This window comes from Cyprinus carpio, chromosome A22 (genome assembly GCF_018340385.1).
Source record: "Cyprinus carpio isolate SPL01 chromosome A22, ASM1834038v1, whole genome shotgun sequence".
Lineage (NCBI taxonomy): Eukaryota > Metazoa > Chordata > Actinopteri > Cypriniformes > Cyprinidae > Cyprinus > Cyprinus carpio.
In genome coordinates this window covers 5331573-5354001 of record NC_056593.1, presented here as the reverse complement: position 1 = coordinate 5354001, position 22429 = coordinate 5331573, and the positions used below count along the sequence as shown (strand labels likewise).

General features: G+C 37.8%; 2 protein-coding genes across 8 annotated transcripts in view; both read right to left on the bottom strand.

The window, feature by feature from the left end:
* The window catches only part of LOC109093036 (protein shisa-5-like), a 30548-nt gene extending 22729 nt beyond the window's left edge, over positions 1-7819 (bottom strand). For 3 of the 7 annotated variants that reach the window (XR_006153254.1, XR_006153255.1, XM_042712405.1), the window contains exons 1-7: positions 7587-7730; positions 7328-7504; positions 4693-4850; positions 4389-4548; positions 3062-3121; positions 2212-2330; positions 15-209 (exon numbers count right to left, since the gene is read on the bottom strand). Coding sequence is in view for 5 of the 7 variants with exons in the window: in XM_042712405.1 (XP_042568339.1) it covers positions 15-209; positions 2212-2330; positions 3062-3121; positions 4389-4548; positions 4693-4753 (595 nt within the window). In the remaining 2 variants the exon portion in view is untranslated. Of the gene's footprint in view, positions 1-14; positions 210-2211; positions 2331-3061; positions 3122-4388; positions 4549-4692; positions 4851-5457; positions 5915-7327; positions 7527-7586 lie in introns of those variants that run through there. The other 4 variants (XM_042712402.1, XM_042712403.1, XM_042712407.1 and 1 more) reach the window with 4 other exon arrangements.
* A 7212-nt stretch (positions 7820-15031) lies between these two features.
* The window catches only part of LOC109046488 (protein shisa-5-like), a 29777-nt gene continuing 22379 nt past the window's right edge, over positions 15032-22429 (bottom strand). The window contains exons 7-9 of the mRNA XM_042712409.1: positions 17166-17284; positions 16216-16410; positions 15032-16132 (exon numbers count right to left, since the gene is read on the bottom strand). Of these exons, the coding sequence (XP_042568343.1) occupies positions 16038-16132; positions 16216-16410; positions 17166-17284 (409 nt within the window). The 3' untranslated portion in view covers positions 15032-16037. The remainder of the gene's footprint in view (positions 16133-16215; positions 16411-17165; positions 17285-22429) is intronic.

Below are 22429 nucleotides of genomic sequence, written 5' to 3'. Positions count from 1 at the left end.
CTAGGTGTTCTTACTGGCCACATGATACAAGGGTGGAGGTCCTGGTGCATATGACTGTCCCTGATATGGTCCTGTCTGCATAGGATGACCCCCGTAACCTGGTTGAGTCGGCACTGGTTGGTATTGTGCGTACTGGCCTCCCTGCATTACAGGCTGCTGCTGAATGGATTGTGTATTCATGACTGTAGTTACATGTGTTTGTACCACAGCTGTGGAAAAAAAACAAGACAGAAATCAATTAATAATTCAATTTTATTAGCCCCCTGAATTATTTATAAACCCCATTAATGGAACAGTTCACCCAAAAATAAACATTTGCTGAACATTTACTCATCATGTAGAATGTAGATGAGTTTGTTTCTTCATCAGAAGAAGTGTATTTTCACTTGTAAACAATGATTGATCTGTGCATATTTCTCTCCTGATTCAGACAAGACCTTTTTTTTTTTTTACTGGAGATCGCAATATTATGGAAAGAGGACTTGCATTTTGGCCAAATGTGACAATTTAATCTTATAAAGCGTCTTAATGATTGATTTGTTTCTTATAAACATTTTTAGCCTCACAAGACATTAGTTAATGGACTGGAGTCGTGTAAACTACAGGTGCATCTCAATAAATTAGAATGTTGTGGAAAAGTTCATTTATTTCAGTAATTCAACTCAAATTGTGAAATTTGTGTATTAAATAAATTTAGTGCACACAGACTGAAGTAGTTTAAGTCTTTGGTTCTTTTAATTGTGATGATTTTGTCTCACATTTAACAAAAACCCACCAATTCACTATCTCAACAAATTAAACCAATAAGGGAAAAAAATCTCAATACTTGGTAGGGGCTCCTTTTGCTTTAATTACTGCTTCAAATCGGCGTGGCATGGGGGTGATCAGTTTGTGGCACTGCTGAGGTGGTATGGAAGCCCAAGTTTCTTTGACAGTGGCCTTCAGCTCATCTGCATTGTTTGGTCTCTTGTTTCTCATTTTCCTCTTGACAATACCCCATAGATTCTCTTTGGGGCTCAGGTCTGGTGAGTTTGCTGGCCAGTCAAGCACACCAACACTATGGTCATTTAAACAACCTTTGATGCTTTTGGCAGTGTGGCCAGGTGCCAAATCCTGCTGGATAAAGTTGGTCAGCAGAAAGCATGAAGTGCTCCAAAATTTCTTGGTAAACGGGTGCAGTGACTATGGTTTTAAAAAAAACACAATGGACCAACACCAGCAAATGACATTGCACCCCAAATCATCACAGATTGTGGAAACTTAACACTGGACATCAAGCAACTTGGGCTATGAGCTTCTTCACCCTTCCTCCAGACTTTAGGACCTTGGTTTCCAAATGAAATACAAAACTTGCTCTAATCTGAAAAGAGGACTTTGGAGCACTTGGCAACAGTCCAGTTCTTCTTCTCCTTAGCCCAGGTAAGACGCCTCAGTCCATTCCTTGTGAAGTTCACTCAAATTCTTGAATCGATTTTGCTTGACAATCCTCATAAGCCTGCGGTTCTCTCGGTTGGTTGAGCATCTTTTTCTTCCACACTTTTTCCTTCCACTCAACTTTCTGTTAACATGCTTGGATACAGCACTCTGTGAACAGCCAGCTTCTTTGGCAATGAATGTTTGTGGCTTACCCTCCTTGTGAAGGGTGTCAATGATTGTCTTCTGGAAAACTGTCAGATCAGCAGTCTTCCTCATGATTGTGTAGCCTAGTGAACCAAACTGAGAGACCATTTTGAAGGCTCAGGAAACCTTTGCAGGTGTTTTGAGATGATTATCTGATTGGCATGTCATCATATTATAATTTGTTGAGATTGTTGAGAATTGGTGGGTTTTTGTTAAATGTGAGTCAAAATCATCACAATTAAAAGAACCAAAGACTTAAACTACTTCAGTCTGTGTGCATTGAATTTATTTAATACACAAGTTTCACAATTTGATTTGAATTACTGAAATAAATGAACTTTTCCACAACATTCTAATTTATTGAGATGCACCTGTACTTGTGGATGATTGTGATGTTTTTATCAGCTGTTTGGACTCATTTTGACAACACCCATTCACTGCAGAGGATTCAATGGTGAGCCAGTGATAAAATTATACATTTCTCCAAATCTTTTCTGATCAAGAAACAAACTCATCTACATTTTGAATGGACTGAGGACAAGTACATTTTCAGTTTTTGTTAAAGTATTTCTTTAACACTAAAACACTTACGTCTGGGTTTTCTGCACATTTGATAGATACAACAGCAGGGGCAGCAGCAGCAGGTGAACAAGATGATGAGGACCAAAACCCCCACTATTGATGAGCCAATGGCAATACTGTTTCTGTCGCTGGACAGATAAAAACATGAAGTAAGAAAAAGCATCTTCTAGTATATTTAATCTATGATTTAATTATAAATCGTATTTATATTAAAATGTTATTAATTAACATTTAATTTATTCACATTTTATTTTTTGATTAATTTAATGAAACCACTCTGGTTTCATTAAAACACACTGGTTACTGCACTGGTTAGTTTGATTGGATTATTAAAAACAAAATACCATTATAAACAATAATATCAAACCAGGGCCATAATTGCAAACATTGTCACTAAAAAAAATACAAATCATTTGTTTGTATAAAATATTTCTTACAAAATTTTTTAACTCCTTTGATCATGCACCTTCTTGCCTGGGTAACCACGTTAACACCCTCGAAAATGTAGAAGTTACATCATACTATTTCTCTCCTGCCTTGTCTTTAAATTGACGAAAACAAAACAGCTTTTTAAATTGTTTGTTCTATAAGTAACAAAGGGGCTGTTAAAAGCATAACATGCACCTACAGTGATTAGGGTGCTTTTTGCAAACTGCATTTCAGTGAAAAAAACACAACCTCAGAAGGAAATGGTGGGTTATGCAAGAAAAGGGAAGGACAGAACCGGATGCAATGCTGGAAACGCAAGTACATTTCAAGATAGGGTTTGAGATTTACATCAACCATTAGACTAAGATCTAAAACTGATATTAAAGGGTTAGTTCACCCCAAAATGAAAATTAGCTTATGTTTTACTCACTCATGATACATCAAATGCTGTGGTGGTCCATCAGGGTCAGCAGGGCCTTCTCTGCTTGTCCTATAAAAAATAAAAATTTATTATTATTATTATTTAGGTATCATTTTAATTTGTGTAATGTCCACAAAATGGCCTATGATTAGTTTCGTTAAGGTTGAACTGGAATATCCTACATAAACAAAGGTCTGCAGCCAGCACATAGACTGTAATAACAGGGCCAGCACTACAGATAGTACTTCCCTTTTGTTCAAAGTCGTTGAATCTGATTTGTAACGAACATTAGCATCAAAATCAACACAAAAAAAAATTTACACTCCACAACAGCACGCCCTCTGGAACCAGCATCTGCCCAGTGCTTCCCCCAGCCAGGGTTGCCAGGTTTTCTCGACAAACCCCACCCAATCGCGTTTCGAGGTGTCCCCCGTTAAAAATTGCATTCCAGGAGTTAAATACACGTATTTGGCGGGGTTCACCATATCAAAGATTGCATCTATGATTGGATAACAGCTAGCACAGAGCACAACAATTTATTTGGCCATGTTTATTTTTTTACTACGAGTAAAGGGACATGGAATGACAGACGCACGGACTTTATTTACAAGTGAGAGGTGAGTGCTTTATTATTTGACGAGTATTGATTCATGCACATTGTTATGGAGGTGTATGTGATGGTTGATAATGCTGTGGCGTGATGTGTGGATGTCCAGCATTTGTACAGTTTGCTGCTGTGGGCGCGTCGTCATTTTAGAGTGACATGAATGTTCATAGTGACCCGTGTATTGGTGGATTACTTTTACTGATCCATGTAGGGAAAATTACTCTGAATTTAACCCACCCCCATATAGTCTATAGTTGAAATTGTTGATCAGCTGTCATTGTCGTTGAGAGCCTGTGTGCGGCATAATATTAAAACAAAACGCAAAATTATGCGTTAGCTGTTACAGATATGTTTATGATAGATGTGTAAGGGTATGTAGTTTACAGTTGCTTACTGAAGGCCCTGACTGAAACCCCACGGTACGCTACTGCCTAGGATGCATTTTTGGATGAACTAACCCTTTAACACAATATACACAACACATTTAAGTCTAAATCTCTGGATTGTACCATGTCTCAGCTCACAGAATTAACAGTAGATCACAGCTATGGATGATGAGGGAAATTAAAGCGTTAACTGACCCATATATGGGGGTGTGTGTGTGTGTGTGTGTGTCATTTTTGAAGATTCAAACAATTTTGGTTTGGAATTTCGTGAGGGTGTATAAAAAGTAACTTTTGGGTCTCACAGACAATTGTATTAAGAAAGAAAAGGCTTAAAAATCCTTACATAGTGCACATATTTTGCTCATGCTCGGATAACCTCGAAGATTCAGAGGAGCAGCAGTATCTGTAATCGCAGCTTCCACAGCAGTGCTGCATAAACCCGCAGCTAATCGAAGAACTGTACGCGTTATTGCTGGTGAAGTAGCCCTTACAGTCACCAAAACCTAAAAGAACAGTAGAAACAGTAGAATTCAAGAGAACAGATTTTATAACGTGAACATCGTTTAAAAAGTACCGATAAATCAAGTGCTGTATAAATGATTTAAAGCGTGCTTAAAATGTTTCTTTGATTTTTGTAATAAACTTACCGACTGTTACCGTGAATAAACCTGCAGAAAGGAGCAGGAGAACCGCTGAGGTGGACGCCATCGCGCTGCTCTTCCTGTTCAACTACCTTCTCTTGAAGCACACAGTGTTACCAGATCAGCTCAGGGGCGTCTAAAGAACAATCAACGTCACGCAAACACTGGGGAGAAGCGAAAGAAAGAAGAAAAAGAAGAAGAAGAAAAGAAAAAAAAAAACAACTGTTGAAGTGAAACTTAAATATGTAAATCTAAATAATAACCGATACAATAAGGGTTTGTTCGTGATTTGCTCGTAAAATATATCACAAATACTTTAAAAAACGTTTTATATTATATTAGTTTTTATGAAATGGATTTAGGTAGTCTTAATTTGGAGCACTGTAAGTTTATACAAGGTAACAAAAGGTGGTTTTCTTAGCAACGCCACAGAAGAACCATTTTGGGTTCCCCAAAGAACCTTTTAGTGAATATTTAGAGAACACCTTCCTCCGCTATAAAGAAGCTTTTATGTGATGTAAAGGTTCTATGTATCTTATAAGTACTTTGTGGACCCATTAATTCCAGTGAAGAACCTTTATCTTTAAGAGTATTTCCAAAATATACAATAAAATAGTCTTAAAATGGTGCAAGATTGTTTTCTCACATGGAGAGCTGTTCAGTTTAAGATTTCTGCTATTTATTCACCGTAAGTCTGAAGTTGGCCAGTGACTGGTTGATTTATTTTTGATAGAATAATGTTCAAAAACTACAGTAAAATTGTACAAAGGATTGTTTTCACATGTAGAAAAGATGCCATTTATTGACCATTAAACAAAAGGCCATACAACAAAAGGTGTCAAAACACTGAGAGCAAATCTGGTTAAAATGAAGAGAAACAAACAAACAGTGGGTCATGACTGGAGGGGAAAAAAAAGTTCACAAAGCAAGTATAAAATAAATTGTAACAACAATACTTTCATTCTCAACACAATCTTTTCAGAGTCTGTTGAAGAAGCGTGGGAATGCAAAACCTTCCACAATCCAGAGTTTATAACGCCATTTTGTGTGTGTGTGTGTGTGTGTGTGTGGTGGTGGGGTTTTAACGTAGACTCTGGTGAATCCAGGTAATCAGGGTTGTGTGGCGGTAGAGGTGAGGTGTGGTCTGTGAGAAGCGCTGGTTGTAGAGCGTACATGATCTGATCTTCATCATATGCAGCCTGGCTGAAGGGAGCAGGAAACTGACCTGCTGGAAAACAAAAACCAGTTGTTCAGTAATTTCCCCCTTTATTTCTTATGTAATGCAAAGCTTCTTTTTTTTCAGTTGTCACCACAATCCTGTTCTCAAAAATTCACACACACAGTTATGCAAGAATTTATTCTTGGCATGTGAACAAATAGTTCTGTGACAATACAAAAGGCAGTTTTGAGCTTTCAGTTGTGAACTTTGGCTATTGACTTTCACTCACATTTTAAGTGGCTCCTTGTTGCCGTCTTGCTTGTCACACATTTAAAGATGGGTTGGCAAGATTTAGCAATAGTTCAACCAAAATGCTAATTCTGTCATCATTTACTCACCTTCGTGTTCCAAACCTGTATGAGAGTCTGTGGCGAGTCAGCTGCCTCCTCCCTGATAATCACCGGCACCCCGTCCTAAATCGCCGCCCTTCACCAGGCTCCCGATAGGAGTGGGTGTGGGAGAGAGGAGGGGCGCTGGACGAGTCAGGGCTGGCGGCGTGTGATGGGGCACACCTGAAGGAAATGGGGCCTCATCACCGCCGCTGTTTAAAAGCCCAACGCGCCTCTCCTCGGGGGACCGGTCTCTTTCCCCGTGCATGCACACTGGTGTCCTCGTGGGTCTAGAAAGGGAGCGTTGAGGGACTCCCGCGCACCAGAGACGTGAGCTGCCGGACCCGCGGTCCGGTCGAGAACCGCACCCGTCTACACGGCCGTCGGGCCAGGATGCCGGGCCGTCCATCCCTGCAAGCGCCGCGGCCAGCGAGGGGGATGAAGCCGCTAGAAGAAGCCGCCGCCCCTCGCGCCCCGGACCGAAGAGGGGGAGCGCGTGCGGCCGCCGGACTCCGCCACTTACCTGGACCCTTCCTCCATGAACACTGCCAGACCCTCACGAACCCCGCAGCACGACGAGGGACACCAGATTCCCTGTTGTTTTTTGGACATGTTCCCCTTTTGGACACTTTATTCCCCCTTGTTTTGGTTTTTTCTGTTAAATAAAAACCTCTCCGAGGCCTGACGCCACGCCCACTGTGTCTGTCGTTGGCTCGTCCCGTCACAAGTCTTTCTTCTGTTGAACACAAAAGAGGATATTCTGAAGAATGCTGCTAACAGTTCACAGTAGCCATTGACTTCCATGGTATGGAAAATAAATACTATGGAAGTCAGTGCATGGCTACCATCAACCGTCTGGTTACCAACATTCTTCAACATATCATCTTTTGTGCTTAAGGGTGAATAAATGATGACAGAATTTTAATTTGGGTGAATTGACTCTTTATGCATGTTAAGTAAAAGTATGGCAATTTTGTTGCAACATGAACTTCTTGTCACAGACTTAAAACAATAAAAGTTCAGCAACATTTGGTCTTGTAGAATGTGCTAGGCCTTATTCTTTGTGAAACAGGTAGATGTTTGCAGATCTTACCAGCCTCCAGATATGTAGATGGTGGTCCCGGGGCATATTGTTGTCCCAGAGTTGGTCCAATCGGAATGGGTTGCAATCCATAAACGGGGTGAAGGTTATTAGCCGGGTAAGGTGAGTACTGACTGCCCTGTGAATGGTATTGTGCAGTCATGACTGTAATTCTTCGCACCAGATGTACTACAAAAGATGAATCAAAAGACAGCATTTAGTATGAACAAAACCCTCATGTAGCTCTTTGTACACAAATACTGACACTTACGATGAAGGTTTCTCATGCTTTTACTCAGGCAGCAGGAGATGAACACAACAAAGGCCATCCCGAAAACCACTATGGTCACAATAATAATGTCTTCCATTCGATGGGGAGAATGACTTGAATATTCAAAGGTTTTGCTTCTGGACAAATTAGGAAAAATAACCATTAGAAACATTAGAAACTGAGTGTTACAGCTTTCAAACAACCAGTTCAGTCTTTGAATAACAAGCATTAGACCAATTTGCACTCAGTTGGTTCATTAGAATAAAACTTATTATTCTGATAGTTAAATAAAAAATGATCAGAATTACTACACGAGTTACAGCTAGTGAGGTTTGAGGTTGAGTTTGATTAAATCATTGAAAAGACTCAAAGCAAAGATTCGTTCAGGAATCGAGCTTAGCTAACAGGTTTAGTGTAGCCTAGATTTCTAAGTTTATAAGTAATAATAATACTCACGTTTCATGTCTTTATAGTTTTTAAATAATTGGCAAGCAATATTTAAGGGTTTTAGGAATGAAAACAGCAATTATATATAAATATAAAAAATATAAAATATATAGTGTATGCATACAAAGTTATAATATATTTTGATGGACAAACATTTTTAAGCACATTAGACCAACAAGTAACAGGACTGTCTTGTTTAAATTTAATTTATACTCCTTAATATCAAGTTTGTACAAACTCTATGTCACTGACCTTTGGGTGGTCTTCACACAGTGTGCATCCTGTCTGATGAATGCTCTGCCCTCAAATATGACTGGACATCTGAGAGCTCATGTGATTTTGATGACATGATACCACAGCTTTGGCTAACCCATAGTTTCACTGGTGTTCATGTATTTATGGGGGAGCTACAAACACTAGACCTTAGGTGTCCCACTTTAGGACAGTTCACTCTATATGACAAATGGAAAGCTTTGGAAACATTAGTAAAATAAATCCTGAAACGTGACATCCATGCTGTATTCGTAGTTAAGAATCACTTTAAGAAAAGTCCATAAAATAGGGCATTTTGTAGCGATTGTGTTAATGTGAAGAAAAATTTTTGTATTGGTTTCGTGTTTTACCTGTATTTTGAATTACGCATTGCATTGTGATTTAAAGGTTAAATGTTAAAAATGTAAATGCGGATAACGTACTTTGCAGAAAATTACCAGTATCTTTTCCGTTTTTTCTACAATTTTTTTTCATACATTTTTTTTACAATAATAACAGGATACAGATACAGGAGAATTGTCAAAATATATTTTTACAGATATTTTACAGTATATTTTTCTTATACAGTGATTAAAGAAACAATTAGACACTTACCTACTGGTCACTGTGAATAAAACTGCAGTAAAGAGCAGAAGAACAGTACTGTTGTAGGCATTGCAGCTCTTCCCCTTCATGAGCTCATTTTGTGCTGTGTATTTCCTGAGAATGCAGAACCAATTAAACCACGTTTTTCTTGCTGTTGTAACTCAAACCTGGTTAGTGGCTTTAGTGCACTTTAGTCTTGCTTAGTTTGATTGGCATGAAATTAATCTATAGACACATTAACAATTTAACAAATATCCAATGCAAAATATTTGTACCAATCTAGGATCCAAAATAACTAGACAATAGATATATCTTTGGTTAAAATAAGGAGAAAAAAACAGCGTCTCTTTGAGGAGAATATTTGCTTTTGGACAGATAATGGAGAAGAAATGCAATATAGGTTATAAATGGAGATCAAATCTGTATCAGCCATTGACTTGAGCCCTAAGATTCATCTGTGATTGTATTTGACATGTTCACTACACAAAACCTTTGACCAAGGGTTTGTTTGAGCTGCGCCCTCTACTGCACAGATGCAAATTTCCTTCAGCCAGACGCTTTCATTTCACTTTTGATGTGAAAGGGCTTTTACATTTGCCAAAAATATAACTTTTTAGATTAAAAACAAGAAACAAGAAAGCCCAGCACAGTTGGAAAAAAAGTTACACATTACTTTCCATAAAAAGTAACCAAGTAATGCAATTAGTTACTTTTTAGGGAGTAACGCAATATTTTAATGCCTTACTTTTAAAAGTAATTTTCCACAACACACTGACTCGGTTCACATACTGTTTTTGGCCTGCTATAAAGCAGGGAAGTATGCAATTTGAATGCAGCCAATCACATTCAGATCTGCCTCCATCCAACCAATGGATGAACCCAATTCTGATTATACTCTTCACCCAGATGTGCGTCACAATATGGATATGCATAAGATCTGTCACTAATTCAGTTTAACCTGACTTCTTTGCCTTAATTCTTAAAGTCATTTGCCTTTTATATGCGTCTTTTTTGAAACCCTAATAGCCAAATGAGCATTTCATTGTCCAATGTTCATGCCTTAATTTTAACATTTCTGTAGTGTTGCATACTTCTCATGGGCATTTTTTTTGGACTTTTCAGAGTCAGTTAAATCTCTTTTTTCCCATTTTGCCTGTAGACTAAAACAGGATCATGAATGAATCAATCTTTTGATCTGATTCTTTACAGTGAACCTCTCCGCTCATCTGAGATGTGAAAGTAGATGAGAGCAGGTGGCTATAATGAGGGAAGGGCTGAGAAGTTCAGTCAAGACAGTCAGTGCTCACTTTTCACAGTGAATCAGGAAATTCGGAAATCGCATCATTCACGCTCATGTGTTTTGTTACTAATAATTTGCAGGTTATTTAAATTCTGTACAAGACACTGGTTATTTAATTTTTCTGACTGATGTTTGGAGAAGTCTGGCATGCATCATCTGAGAGAAGTCATTTTCACCAGAAGGTGAAATGTTTTTATTAAATATTACAAGAAAAAAAATATTGTATTTATGGATGAATTGTTCACAATAAAACTGGGTGCATTTTCATTTTATGCTGACTTTCATTCTGATTGAGGACAAGGAATAACATTATTGCAGAGTTGAAATGTCATTTAAATGTGAATGCGCAAGCCGTTTGTAATGTCTGTTTTGGGGTTTTGTTTCATGTTCTTGTTTTCATGTCTTTTATTTTGTAGTTTGATTTATGCTGTTTGTGTCATGCTTCCCTTGCCCTCATGTATCTCTGCCTTGTGTATGTGTCATGTTCTGATTGGTTTATTGTCTTGTCATGTGATTTATCAGTTCTGTTTACTGATTGGTTGTCTTAGTCATGTGTCTGTTTGCTCATTGGTTTGTTCATGTCATGTGTCCATCTTTGTGTGTTATAAGTAGTTAGGTTTTTGCCATCGTGCCTTGTTGTGTATTAACGTTTGTAACCTGCTGTCGGTGAGTCTAGTCTGTTCATGCCAAGTCTGTTCAAGTCAAGTCTTTGTTTTATTGTTTGGATTATCACCTTGTAAATAAACTGCACTTGGGTTCTCATCTACGCTCGCCTTCAGTGGACTATCATTACACCGTTTTTGAAATTTCAGGTTTTCTCCATTCTAGTAGATACAAGTTGGTTTTGGATGCCTGAAACAACTGCCCAGAGGTGTTGCAAATATGCCCACCTAGTGAACAGAGAACACAGAGACCAGAAACACCGACAGGGATCGTAACACTTACTTGAACACTTGGGCCAAATACTGGAAATATATCATGTAAGTAGCCAAGTGCTCAAGAGCAAAGACAGCAAGTGTGGGTTTTGAGATGGGATGGCAGTGAAGTAAAACAACTAACCCTGGTATGCCAGTAAGGTCACATGACAGTGACATCATGATGAATGTAGCATGTCTGTATTACATTTATAATACACATTCATTGATAGAAACTAACCTAACAGTCAACGAATGCCAAACTTTTCAACGGTTGTGAAGTAATTTCTTATTTAAAAGTACCTCCACAGAGAGTGTGTGATTTCAGACGAAGTGCTTCTCTATCAAGTATGGCTGAGAAGAGTAGTTATGGGGCGAGGCGATGTGCGTAGCCCCGGCCTGAACAGGCTTGCTTGGATACATCTGACAGAAGAGGCAAATTTAAAATGTTATTTCATGACAAAATGTATGAAAGACTTTAGAAAGGTATCAATTAACATACAATTAAAATCTAACATTAAAAAGGATGTTACTTTACAGATTTAAGTAGGGAAAAATGCTACGGTTACTTACGTAATCTTGTTTCCTTGAGATAATGATCATTGCTTTAACCTGCTATGGGAAACTCCTGTTTACACTGATGCTGAAGCCTGATTTGATCACATTTGTGTAGCTGCACGAACCAATGGTGCTTCAGTCCACCAAAAAGGGTGGAGCCAACTGCTATACAAGTCGGCTCGGAGCGCCATTTCTGGAGTGATTCGTAAGGAGGGCCCCGTAAGGCCTGAAGACTACAGATAAGTCCACACAGTATGAGGGTGAGGTAGATTCAATCTCCGAAGCTCCCCTCAAAAATTTAACAACCAGGTCATTTCTGCCAATTGAATAATCAGCCACAAGATAATGTTTCGCCACAATGACTGCCACATAGACTTTGAGCATGGACAGTGTGCACCCCTTGTCCCACAGCTTTTGTAGAAGGTTAGCTGTAGGACATGTCACAAGAGGATGGGTTTCTCATTCCGTGCTGCACACCAGTCAGAAAAGACTGACTATTTAAGGGGTGTAGAGAGATCTTTTAGACGGAGCTCTAGCCTCCAAAATGGTACTAGTTACACTCGTGGGAAGCTGCAAAGACTTTGCCAAAAACATGAAGGCTCCACAAATCTGGCCAGGGATGCCAAATCATGCCCTTTGCTTGTGAGAGGAGGTCCTTCCTCTATGGCAGGGTTTCCCAAAGTGGGGTTCGCGAACCCCTGGTGGTTCGTGAGGGAATTGCAGGGGGTTTCGTGAGATGGTACAAACGGTATGACTGCGAGGTAATACCATCAACGAATGAATTAAAATAATAATAATTTAAAGTTTTTGCAAATAAATTTTACAGATTTATACAAATGTGATGTAAATGTAAAATCTTAAATGTATATAAAAAATATCTTTTTGGGAAACCCTGTATAAAAATTTTAATTACATTGTAAATTAATGTAATATTAATATTTATAATTTGTTGAGTGTAATAATAACAATAGCTATGTACATACTACATACATTTAAAAAATTAAACATTAACATTAAACATTAAAAAATGTTTTTAAAGTTAAACATGCAAATGTGTCATTAAATTTAAATATTTACTTAAAATCTCAGGGGGTACTTCAAGTACATAATTTACGTCAAAGAGGTTCGGCTGACAAAAAAGTTTGAAAACCCCTGCTTTATGGTATCGTCCAGGGGAGCCGCCAAAGTGCTACGTGACACTCATGCTCTCGCAGTGAGAGCAGTCTTCCTCACTGAGTGCAGCCTCAGTGTGGGCGTGGCCCAGGCGGGTCCACATCTGAAACTGTCAATGATAAAGAATCATCAGTTACGCATTCTCCTCCAATCCACCTAAAAAGATCAAACCACTCGTTAGATGAGGGGCACTGATCCTCACGTGTAAACACATCAGCAGATCAAAGTGCTGCGTGAGAGCGAGAGCAGTCTGTCTCAGTGAGCGCAGAGTCAGCGTGGGCTTGGCCCAGGCAAGTGGCACACTTGAAGCTGTCAGCGATATGAACTCATCGTATCAGCATTATCCTCCGATCCACCTAAAAAGATCACACCTCTCGTTGTAGACGAGGGACACTGATCCTCTCATGTAAAGGCCGACTTCATAGAACTAGCGGCGACGAATGCAGACGGTGTTGTCGCCTCCCGTCGGCAGCGTCGGACCAACAGTAAACCATTTACCAGTGGTTTTGGCACTGTGAGCAGGTGCCAGGTCGTGCTGAAAAACGAAATCTTCATCTCCTTAAAGCTTTTCAGAAGATGGAAGCATGAAGTGTTCCAAAATCTCCTGATAGCTAGCTGCATTGACCCTGCCCTTGATAAAACACAGTGGACCAACACCAGCAGCTGACATGGCACCCCAGACCATCACTGACTGTGGGTACTTGACACTAGACTTCAGGCATTTTTGGCATTTCCTTCTCCCCAGTCTTCCTCCAGACTCTGGCACCTTGATTTCCGAATGACATGCAAAATTTGCTTTCATCCGAAAAAAGTACTTTGGACCACTGAGCAACAGTCCAGTGCTGCTTCTCTGTAGCCCAGGTCAGGCTTCTTTCTGCCGCTGTTTCTGGTTCAAAAGCACACGCCTGTGCACGGTGGCTCTGGATGTTTCTACTCCAGACTCAGTCCCACTGCTTCCGCAGGTCCCCCAAGGTCTGGAAATGGTCCCCTTCTCCACAATCTTCCTCAGGGTCCGGTCACCTCTTCTCGTTGTGCAGCGTTTTTTGCCGCACTTTTTCCTTCCCACAGACTTCCCACTGAGGTGCCTTGATACAGCACTCCGGGAACAGCCTATTCGTTCAGAAATTTTCTTTCTGTGTCTTACCCTCTCGCTTGAGGGTGTCAATGATGGCCTTCTGGACAGCAGTCAGGTCGGCAGTCTTACCCATGATTGCGGTTTTGAGTAATGAACCAGGCTGGGAGTTTTTAAAAGCCTCAGGAATCTTTTGCAGTGTTTAGAGTTAATTAGTTGATTCAGATGATTAGGTTAATAGCTCGTTTAGAGAACCTTTTCATGATATGCTAATTTTTTTGAGATAGGAATTTTGGGTTTTCATGAGCTGTATGCCAAAATCATCAGTATTAAAACAATAAAAGACCTGAAATATTTCAGTTGGAGTGCAATGAATCTAAAATATATGAAAGTTTAATTTTTATCATTACATTATGGAAAATAATGAACTTTTTCACAATATGCTAATTTTTTGAGAAGGACCTGTACATCATTCAAAAGGAGAAACCGAAACAAAGATATACGAGATAAATGCAGATAAACAGAATGTAAACAAAGCAGTTCTTGCTTATCATTTTTAATATCAGTAACGTTGATAACTTTAATCATTTTATGTGTCTCTCATGTTGTTTATGAAAACATTCGCTTATTAGAATGATTAGTAACAATACAAACATTAGAGATTGTTTCTTTTTTTATTTCACCAGTAGGGGGACTCATATACATTCAAGTGCTGCAAGTTCACCAAACATATCATAAAAGACCGTCCAAACCAGGCATGAGCACACACACACACATCATAGGAGGCTTGAGCACCTGCCGTTTTTCTTCCTCAAGAGAAAGTTCCCTTTTTTCTTGGGGAGGTTTTTTTTTTTTTTAAATAAATGAATGTTTATATGTTCGTGTGTGTCAAACAAATAAAAAAATCGAAATATCAGGTCGGATTTATTAACTGTAAAGATTCGATGACTTTCTCTCCGCATCTCTGCAGCACAGCAGTGTAGCACACATTGATAGGCATGTCACAGACAGACAGACAGAGAGCCACAGAAGTCAAGCCCTCCCTCCCTTTCCAGTTGTGTTGGTCTTGCTGTGGAGGTGAGTGGTGATGAACAAAAGACTAAGCTAACTGTGGCCTCGAATTTACAGCTAATTATCCAAAAGACAAAAATAGTTAATTTGTCTTGCTAACATCGATGACTCATGAGAGAACTACCATGTTAGTTAACTAAAGTTAGCTAAGGCAATAGGAAGTCTAGTAGTTACACCGGTGCGTGTTCTTTCACTGCATGATTCAGTTTATTCAAATGCATTTAGAATGATCAGAAAATTCAAGATATGGGGGTAGAAATGTATATATTTATTTAATTTCATATAGTTAATCAGTATCACACAAATGTAATACTGATTTTACACTGCAGTTCAATAAACAAGAATTTAATATTAAGACACTTACGTTAAATGCGGTTGCATTTTAGACCAACAAAGGAAAAAAAACTCAAAATGGAAAACTTGACACTTTCTTTAAATGGAATCACAGTTCCTGCCATTTGAAATGTAGGGAAAAAACTAAACATCTATATGTGGTCTACATAATGAAACTTAATATGAAAACTCAATAACAGAATTACATAAGCTGTAACTAAAGAATATTAACTAAAAAAAATTATTAAAATAAAAATGGCAAGTTATATTTTATATTTTAGTTTTTTTAGTATATTCAATTTTATATTGTTTATCAGTGTATACTAGAATAATTAATACTGAAGGCAGAAAACACTAATAAAAACTAAAACGGCATTTTAAAAAATTGCTTGTAGAAAGATTGAAATTGTATTTTCATGTAAAATTTTCTATAATAATCTTTGTTTTATTTACAATTCCAAAATTCAATTTTCCTGTGTGTCACAAAGTGAAAACTAAACTGAAAGAAATTGAAAGTAATAAAACAAAATAACTAAAATTAAAAACGGTAATAACCCTGACCTTAGTACATCAAATAGTTTTGTATAATGCACATTCTTACTGCCTTGCGAAAGTGCGTCAAACTCCACAATCCAGCAATGAGTGATTTGACAGACGGTTGCGGTTTAGGAACCAGTGTTTGGTGGCAGCATGTAGGCGGGGTTGTAGGCCGGCTGATTCGATGTCTATGAAAGCTTATCCGGCTGGGCAGGCGGCTGCATGGGATACATGGCCTGGTCTCCGTCATATGCACCCTGAATAGTGGGATATCCAGGACTCACTGGAAACAGTAAAAGACACTAGTTACTTTCACAGAAAAGACTACTACATGGTCTCGGTCTATCCATCACTAGGTGTTCTTACTGGCCATGTCATACGAGGGTGGGGGTCCAGGTGCATTTGACTGTTCCTGATATGGTTCTGTCTGCATAGGCTGACCTCCGTAACCTGGTTGAGTCAGCACTGGTTGGTATTGTGGGTACTGGCCTCCCTGCATTACAGGCTGCATCTGAATGGATTGAGGATTCATGACTGTAGTTACATGTGTTTGTACCACAGCTGTGGAAAAAAAAAACAAGACAGATATCAATTAATAATTAAATTTTATTAGCCCCCTGAATAATTTAGAATCCCCATTAATGGAACAGTTCACCCAAAAATAAACATTTGCTGAACATTTACTCATCAAGTAGAATGTAGATGAGTTTGTTTATTCATCAGAACAGATTTGGTGAAATTTAGCATGACATCACCAGTGGATCCTCTGCAGTGAATGGGTGCCATCAGAATGAGAGTCCAAACAGCTGATAAAAACATCACAACAATCCACAAGCAGTCCACAGCACTCCAGTCCATCAGTTAATGTCTTGTGAAGCCAAAAGCCACATGTTTCCAAGAAACAAATCTATCAAGACATTTTTTTATTTAAACCATCGCTTTCCGGACAAAATAATCCATAACAGCACTTTCTCCTGTGTCCAAAGTCTCAAAAGTGACAATTTAATGTTATAAAGCGTCTTAATGATTGACTTGTTTCTTATAAACACATTTTTAGCCTCACAAGACATTAATTGATGGACTGGAGTCGTGTAGACTACTTTCGGATTATTGTGTTGTTTTTATCAGCTGTTTGGATTCTCATTCTGACGGTACCCATTCACTGCAGAGAATCCATTGGTGAGCAAGTGATTAAATGAAACATTTATCCAAATCTGTTCACATGAAGAAACAAACTCCTCTACACCTTGAATAGCCTGAGGACGAGTACATTTTCAGTTTTTGGTGAAGTGTTTCTTTAACACTAAAACACTTACGTCTGGGTTTTCTGCACATTCGATAGATACAGCAGCAGGGGCAGCAGCAGCAGATGATAAACAAGATGATGAGGACCACAACCCCCACAACTGATAAGCCAATGGCAATACCAATGTTTCTGTTGTTGGACAGATAAAAACATGAAGTAACAAGCATTAAAAAAGCATCTTCTAGTATATTTTATCTATAAATCTTATTTATATTAATATGTTATTAATTAACATTTCATTTATGATTTTTTTTTTCCTTTTAGTAATTTAGTGAAACCACTCTGGTTTAATTAAAACATACTGGTTAGCGCACTGGTTTGCTTTGTGTTTGGATTATTAAAAACATTCAATATTAAATCAGGATTCAAACCAGGGCCATAATTGCAAACATTGCCACTAAAAAAAAAAATAGAAAACATTTGTATATGTATAAAATATTTGTTACATTTTTTAACTCCTTTGGTCATGCCCTGTTTTACCTGGGCCACCACGTTAACTCCCTCAAAAATGTAGAAGTTGCATCATACTACTTCTCTCCTGCCTTGCCTGTTAAAAGCTTAAAATGTACCAATCAGTGAGAGAAAAGTGTTTATTACGTTTGAAATATGGTTATTTTTCTTACAAAAACACATGCATTCACTACAGGGGGCCTTTATTCATCCCCCGGAGCTGTCTGCGGCACGTTTTATTATGAATGCGCTCAGTTATATATTTGACAACTTGTGGACTGTTCAACTGCAACACCCGCTGACTGCAATGATATAGCTTGGGATAGCCAGGATAACTCCGACTGGATTTGTCTGAAAGAAGAAAGTCATACACCTAGGATGCTTCAAGGGTGAGTAAAACGAGCTAATTTTCATTTTTGGGTGAACTTATCCTCTAACACAATATACACAACACATTTAAAGGGTTACTCCACCCAAAAATGAACATTTTGTGATTAATCTCTTACCTCCATATCGTTCCAAACTTGTAAAAACTAAGATATTTTGGATGAAAACCTGGAGGCTTGAGACTGTCCCATAGACTGCCAAGTAAATAACAGTGTCAAGGTCCATAAAAGGTATGGAAGTCACTCCATATCACCCATGCTGTGTATACTCTTCTGTGTCCTCCGCACCACAAGTATGCGCTGTTTCTACATGTATTTAGCTTTGATTTGAAAGAAGATAGCGCATCCTTGTGGCGTGGAGGACACAGAAGTGTATACACAGCATGGTGATATGGAGAGACAGAGAGGAGACCGTTGACAAAGCAATTATTAAATAAAGTCATTATTTTTGTTTTCTTCACTTACAGAAAGTGTTCCCGTCACTTCATATAACCCAGATTGCACGTCTGATGACAGATGGAGTATTCTGACAACGACTTTCATACCTTTTTTATGGACCTTGACACTGTTATTTACTTGGCAGTCTATGGGACAAATCTCAAGCCTCCCAGGTTGTCATCCAAAATATCTTAAATTGTGTTCCGAAGACGAAGACTGAGTTTTTACGGGTTTGGAACGACATGAAGGTAAGTTTAATGACAAAATTTTAATTTTTGGGTGGAGTAACCCTTTAAGTGTAAATCACACCCATATACAGATTTAATTGACCTATTTCATAAATTGCAATGACTGCTCTAAAATATGAGACAGCAATGTTTCAGGAGTTTAGAACACAGAATAGGACACATGATTATTCGATAACTGTTTTATTTCCTATTTGGGTTTATGCATATGGATTTAGTTTTTTTTAAGATTATTGTTTTTTTTTTTTTCCAAGGCATTCTTATATGCCAGTGTTTCCTGACATAACCATGCAAACAGTTTGATTTAAAAAACCAGTATCATAGCTTATAAATTATTTCTTATGATATTAAATCTGTAACTTTAAACTCAGAAAGATCTCAAAGTAAACTAGATAGTAAAGTTTGTACACAAACTTTAAGTTGCTTGAAAAAGCCTAGCTAGAAAGTTAAAGTAGTTTTTTAAAAGCTTAATGAAGGCAATACAACCTATCAGAAAAATAAATAGATAAATAGACAGATAGATAAGAAATTGTATTTGCTAGCATGATTAGCAAGTGACTAGTATGTCGCTAGCATGATTAGCAAGTTACTATCTGATGCAAAATCGAATCCAAGTCAGACGGTCAAGGTGTAATATGTAAATTTATTAAAAAGAATATAGAGAACAGAAACCACAAATCATAACTTGGAAATAAAAATCTTGATATTAATAACAACCTTCAAATATAGAAAATGCAAATCCAATGTTAATACATTTTTAATAACAATCCATTTATGATGGATTGAACCATCTAGTCTTAATCAAAACATTAGTAAACTTGTAATTAAAACATAAATAATTATTCTGTTTAAATCAAAAGTACCAAAGTATTAAGTATTAAAATATCAAAGTATCTGAATTTGAATTAAAACCTGTAAGAGTTCTAACTCTGAGTCTAAGAGTTTTCGAGTGAAGCCAAAGGAAAAAAAGGAAGTGAGAGCTGAAAAGATAGAGAGACCAGAGAGTCAGTCCTATCCTCATTTGCCGAGTGCATATCTCTATCTTATATACTATTGTTCCAGACATAAATTGTCATCTGGACTATAATTAATAACACATGACCTTTAAAAATAATCTAGTCAGTGTCTCGATTTTGGACCTCTTCCTCTTTTTAGATTCAAAATATCATACTGATAGTTTCTCAGAAATATTGGCACAAAAGAACAATACAAGCAGTTCAACTCCTTATGCAAAGCAGACTCAACTGACTACGCAGTTAGAAATATCTTGAAATTACATATGAAATATACCACAAAGTTTAACCAAAAACATCTTTGAATATATAAATGAAACTTATTAATATATATGAGACATATCATTACCATGGAATATTAATTTTAACATTTTAAATGAAACTTATCATTATGAGTTGAACACATTTTGAGAGAGAGCTTCAGAGTAAGATACATCTTGAATACGTGGACTTCTCAGAATCTCTCTCACCACTTGGATTTAATTTGACTACGTGGACTTCTTCTCAGAATCCCTGTCACCACGTGGATTTCTTTGAATCTCCACACACCACTATCATATCGTTAATGTGTTTCCAGCATGATTAGCATGTCGGCTGACATTTCGGTAACATGAATAGCAAGTGACTAGCATGTCATTAGCATGATTAACAAGTGACTAGCATGTTGTTACCATGTTTCAAGCATGATTAGAAAGTGACTAGCATGTTGTTACCATGTTTCCATCCACATAAGCAAGTGACTAGCATGTCAATAGCATATTTCCAGCATGATTAGCAAGTGACTAACATGTCACTAGGCATGATAAGCAAGTGATTAGCATGTTATAAGCACAATTAGCAAAAGTGACTAGCATGTCACTAGCATGTTGTTAGCAATATTAGCAAAGTGACTAGCATGGTTCTGGCATGATTAGCAAGTGAGTAGCATGTTGTTAGCACGATTAGCAAAAGTGACTAGCATGTCACTAGCATGTTGTTAACATTATTAGCAAAGTGACTAGCATGTCATTAGCATGATTAACAAGTGACTAGCATTTTTCTAACATGTTGTTAGCATAATTAGCAAGTGACTAGCATGTTGTTAGCATTACTAGCAAGTTGCTAGCATGACTAACAAGTCACTAGCATGTTGTTAGCATGATTAGCAAGTGACTAGCATTTCGTTAACAAGTTTCTAGCATGTTGTTAACAATATTAGCAAGTGACAAGCATATCGTTACCATGTTGTTAACATGATTAACAAGTGACTAGCATGTTTATAGCATGATAAGCAAGTGAATAGCATGTTGATAGTATGATTAGCAAGTAACTGACATGTGTTAGCATGTTTCTATGCTAATCCAGCTAAAACCAGCTAAAACCAGTTGATTCAGTAAAAAAAGGTAAAAATCAGCTAAGACCAGCGTGACACTGTCCAAAACCACTTAAAAAACATATTAAATGCATGTTTCTAGCCTGATTAGCAAGTCACTAGCATGTTGTTATCTTGTTTCTATGGTAATCCAGCTAAAACCAGTTGGTTCAGTAAAAAAACATGTAAAAACCAGCTAAGGCCAGCATGACAGTGGCCAAAACCACTTCAAAACCACACTGAAAGCATGTTTCTAGCCTGATTAGCAAGTTGCTAGCATGTTGTTAGTATGTTTCTATGCTAATCCAGTCAAAGCCAGTTGATTCAGTAAAAAACAGCTAAGACCAGTGTGACAGTGGCCAAAATCATTTTAAAACCATGTTAAAAGCATGGGTCTAGCCTGATTAGCAAGTAACTAGCATGTTGTAAGCATGCTTCTATGCTAATCTAGCTAAAACCAGCTGAAACCAGTTGATTCAGTAAAATAAAACAGCTAAAAACCAGCTAAGACCAGCGTGACAGTGGCCAAAAACATTTTAAAACCATATTAAAAGCATGTTTCTAGCCTGATTAGCAAGTTACTAGCATGTTGTTACCAAGTTTCTATGGTAATCCAGCTAAAACCAGTTGGTTCAGTAAAAAAACATGTAAAAACCAGCTAAGGCCAGCGTGACACTGGCCAAAACCACTTTAAAACCACACTGAAAGCATGTTTCTAGCCTGATTAGCAAGTTGCTAGCATGTTGTTAGTATGTTTCTATGCTAATCCAGTCAAAGCCAGTTGATTCAGTAAAAACCACTTAAAAAACAGCTTAAGACCAGCGTGACAGTGGCCAAAACCACTTTTAAACAATGTTAAAAGCATGTTTCTAGCCTGATTAGCAAAGTAACTAGCATGTTGTTAGCATTTTTCTATGCTAATCCAGCCAAAACCAGTTGATTCAGTAAACAGCAGCTAAAAAGAGCAGCTAAAAAGCAGCTAAAAAAGCAGCTAAAAACAAGCTAAGACTAGCGTGACAGTGGCCTAAACCATGTAAAAAGCATGTTTCTAGCCTGATTAGCAAAGTAACTAGCATGTTGTTAGCATGTTTCTATGCTAATCCAGCTAAAACCAGTTGATTCAGTAAAAACCACCTAAAAACAGCTAAAAAACAGCTAAGACCAGCGAGACACTGGCCAAAACCACTTTTAAACAATGTTAAAAGCATGGTTCTAGCCTGATTAGCAAGTTACTAGCATGTTGTTAGCATGTTTCTATGCTAATCCAGCCAAAACCAGTTTAAAACCAGTTGATTCAAAAAAAAAAAAAAAAAAAACAGTTTAAAACCAGCGTGACAGTGGCCAAAACCACTTTTAAACAATGTTAAAAGCATATTTCTAAACTGATTAGC